Raw genomic sequence first — 2,106 nt, forward strand, 5'->3', positions numbered from 1 at the left:
ACTAACAGCCAAGTCAAGGTGTTTACAGACGTAAACCTGAGGTGCTAATAATGTCACACATTAGTTTAAAAGTTTGAGTGACATGTCACCACATGCATCTATAACATTTCGAATGCTGTGAGTGAAACAACTTGAAAGTGGTTTTATGTTAATTGTTATCTTTACTATGTGTTCAATATTTGCAAGACTTTTATATTTAAATGTGATTTTTTTTTCAGGAATTATTTGAACTTTGTCACTGAAGAAATGATCAACCCATACAAGTTCGTAATTGTCATTATGACATTGTAAACGATCATCTAATTTGCATATTTCCATAGAAATCTTCCACGGGCTATTTTGATATCCATGCCCTTGGTCACAATTGTCTACTTGATGGCAAACATTGCTTACTTTGCCGCCATGTCACCTGCTGAACTACTGGCATCAGATGCTGTTGCTGTGGTAAGTGTGATGTCATAAACCTTTTATTGGATGTCAAATAATTGATTTATGTGATGTCATAAATGTTTACTGTGACATCATAAAAGTATGCATTGCTTCTTTAGCAAAGTATTTAAGTGCTTGCCCTTTAAACTATAAAAAACTCTTTTTCAAAGCTTAAAGTTTCTACCATAGTAGGTATGCGCACATAGTCAATACACTTAAACAGCATTTTCTGTAACACTACTGGGTTGTCCAAATTGTCAAGCCATCAGTTTTTTTTCACAAAAACAGTCACCAGCAAAGTTACGTCTAGTAAAATCAGGCAGACATAAAGTGCATAAAATAAGACAAGCATATTATAACAACTGTTGAAGTGAAATAAATGACATCAAAATAAAATAAGTTATGATAATCTGTTTTTATATGTGTGTGTCTGTGTGTTTTATGGCCTAATTATATCTATCCCCAACCTTTTACAAATAAAGGCGTCGTTATATAATAACAGTCAACAACAATTGTTTCAGACATTGGGAAATCGTTTGCTTGGCGTGATGGCGTGGGTAATCCCTATCTCCGTTGCCATGTCAACCTTCGGAGGAGTTAACGGTTCATTGCTTGTGTCGTCAAGGTAACGGTTGCTAAGTGACCAATCATCACTGGATGGATATTACAATTGAAAAAATAAAATTCACTATATCAGTTAATCAAAGAAAACTTTTCCATAATTGCAATCTGTGGCATTTTTCATTCACATTTCTTTTTTTAGTGTTTTGTTGCTTTCACTTGTCTCAGCCTTTAATGCATGAAAGATATAATTACATTATAGAGTTCATGTATACGCTCACGTAACCTGTGAAACATGTTCTAATAATAACTATTTTGCCCTCAGGTGTTTCTTTGTGGGAGCTCGTCACGGCCACATGCCCGAGTCACTTGCATTCATTAATATTAACAACTACACACCCGTGCCTGCTCTACTGTTTACTGTGAGTTACATTGGGAAATAATTCATATTATCTACTGTGTAGGAATATGCCAATTTACAAAAGATTCGGGTTCGTACAGCAACTTCACGGTCTCTTGCGTCACGTATGTTGTTGAGCTACTAAGAGTTGGCACTTTTGTTCACTTAATGCAGAGCGCTAACTTGTTCATAAACGTAAACTCATTCGTATACCTAATTCAACTCGTTCGTAATAAACTAGGTCAAAGCGTCTGATCACGCGTCCACCGCATGTCATGTTTATCAGGCGCGTGTAACGTCGAGGTTACTTTAGGTCACTTACGCGTCAACGTGATACACAAGTAAACTGCATTAGCTGATAAATATAATGTTTGTTTATTGGAGGGGAAAAAAATTTATTTAAAAACAATTACAAATTAACCAATTAATTAATTACAAGTTCACTAATAACTAATTAATAATAATTAAGCAGGTAGTTTGATTTTTATCCGCTATATCAGATTTTTAGGTTTTATTTAGTCAAGTTATTTAGGTGCATTAAAATCTCGGTAATCGGCAACTGTAATTTACAAAATATCGGTGTCGGTTTGAATATTGGTCGGGCTCTACTCAATGTGTTGCAATAATTAAAACGCACAATCAAAGGGAGATTATTAAAGCATCGTTAAAGCGTAGGTAAAACAAAGTAGACTCCCGGTTTCTTTCTCACATTCCAT

The 2,106-nt window shown here is 34.9% G+C and overlaps 1 protein-coding gene across 1 annotated transcript in view; it reads left to right on the top strand.

The window, feature by feature from the left end:
- Positions 1–2,106, top strand: part of LOC100176239 (large neutral amino acids transporter small subunit 2) — a 9,214-nt gene that overhangs the window by 4,951 nt on the left and 2,157 nt on the right. Inside the window, exons 7-10 of the mRNA XM_002131077.5 lie at positions 219–263; positions 321–444; positions 951–1,054; positions 1,316–1,412. Of these exons, the coding sequence (XP_002131113.1) occupies positions 219–263; positions 321–444; positions 951–1,054; positions 1,316–1,412 (370 nt within the window). The remainder of the gene's footprint in view (positions 1–218; positions 264–320; positions 445–950; positions 1,055–1,315; positions 1,413–2,106) is intronic.

The sequence above is a fragment of the Ciona intestinalis genome, chromosome 11, assembly GCF_000224145.3.
Source record: "Ciona intestinalis chromosome 11, KH, whole genome shotgun sequence".
Classification (NCBI taxonomy): Eukaryota; Metazoa; Chordata; class Ascidiacea; order Phlebobranchia; family Cionidae; genus Ciona; species Ciona intestinalis.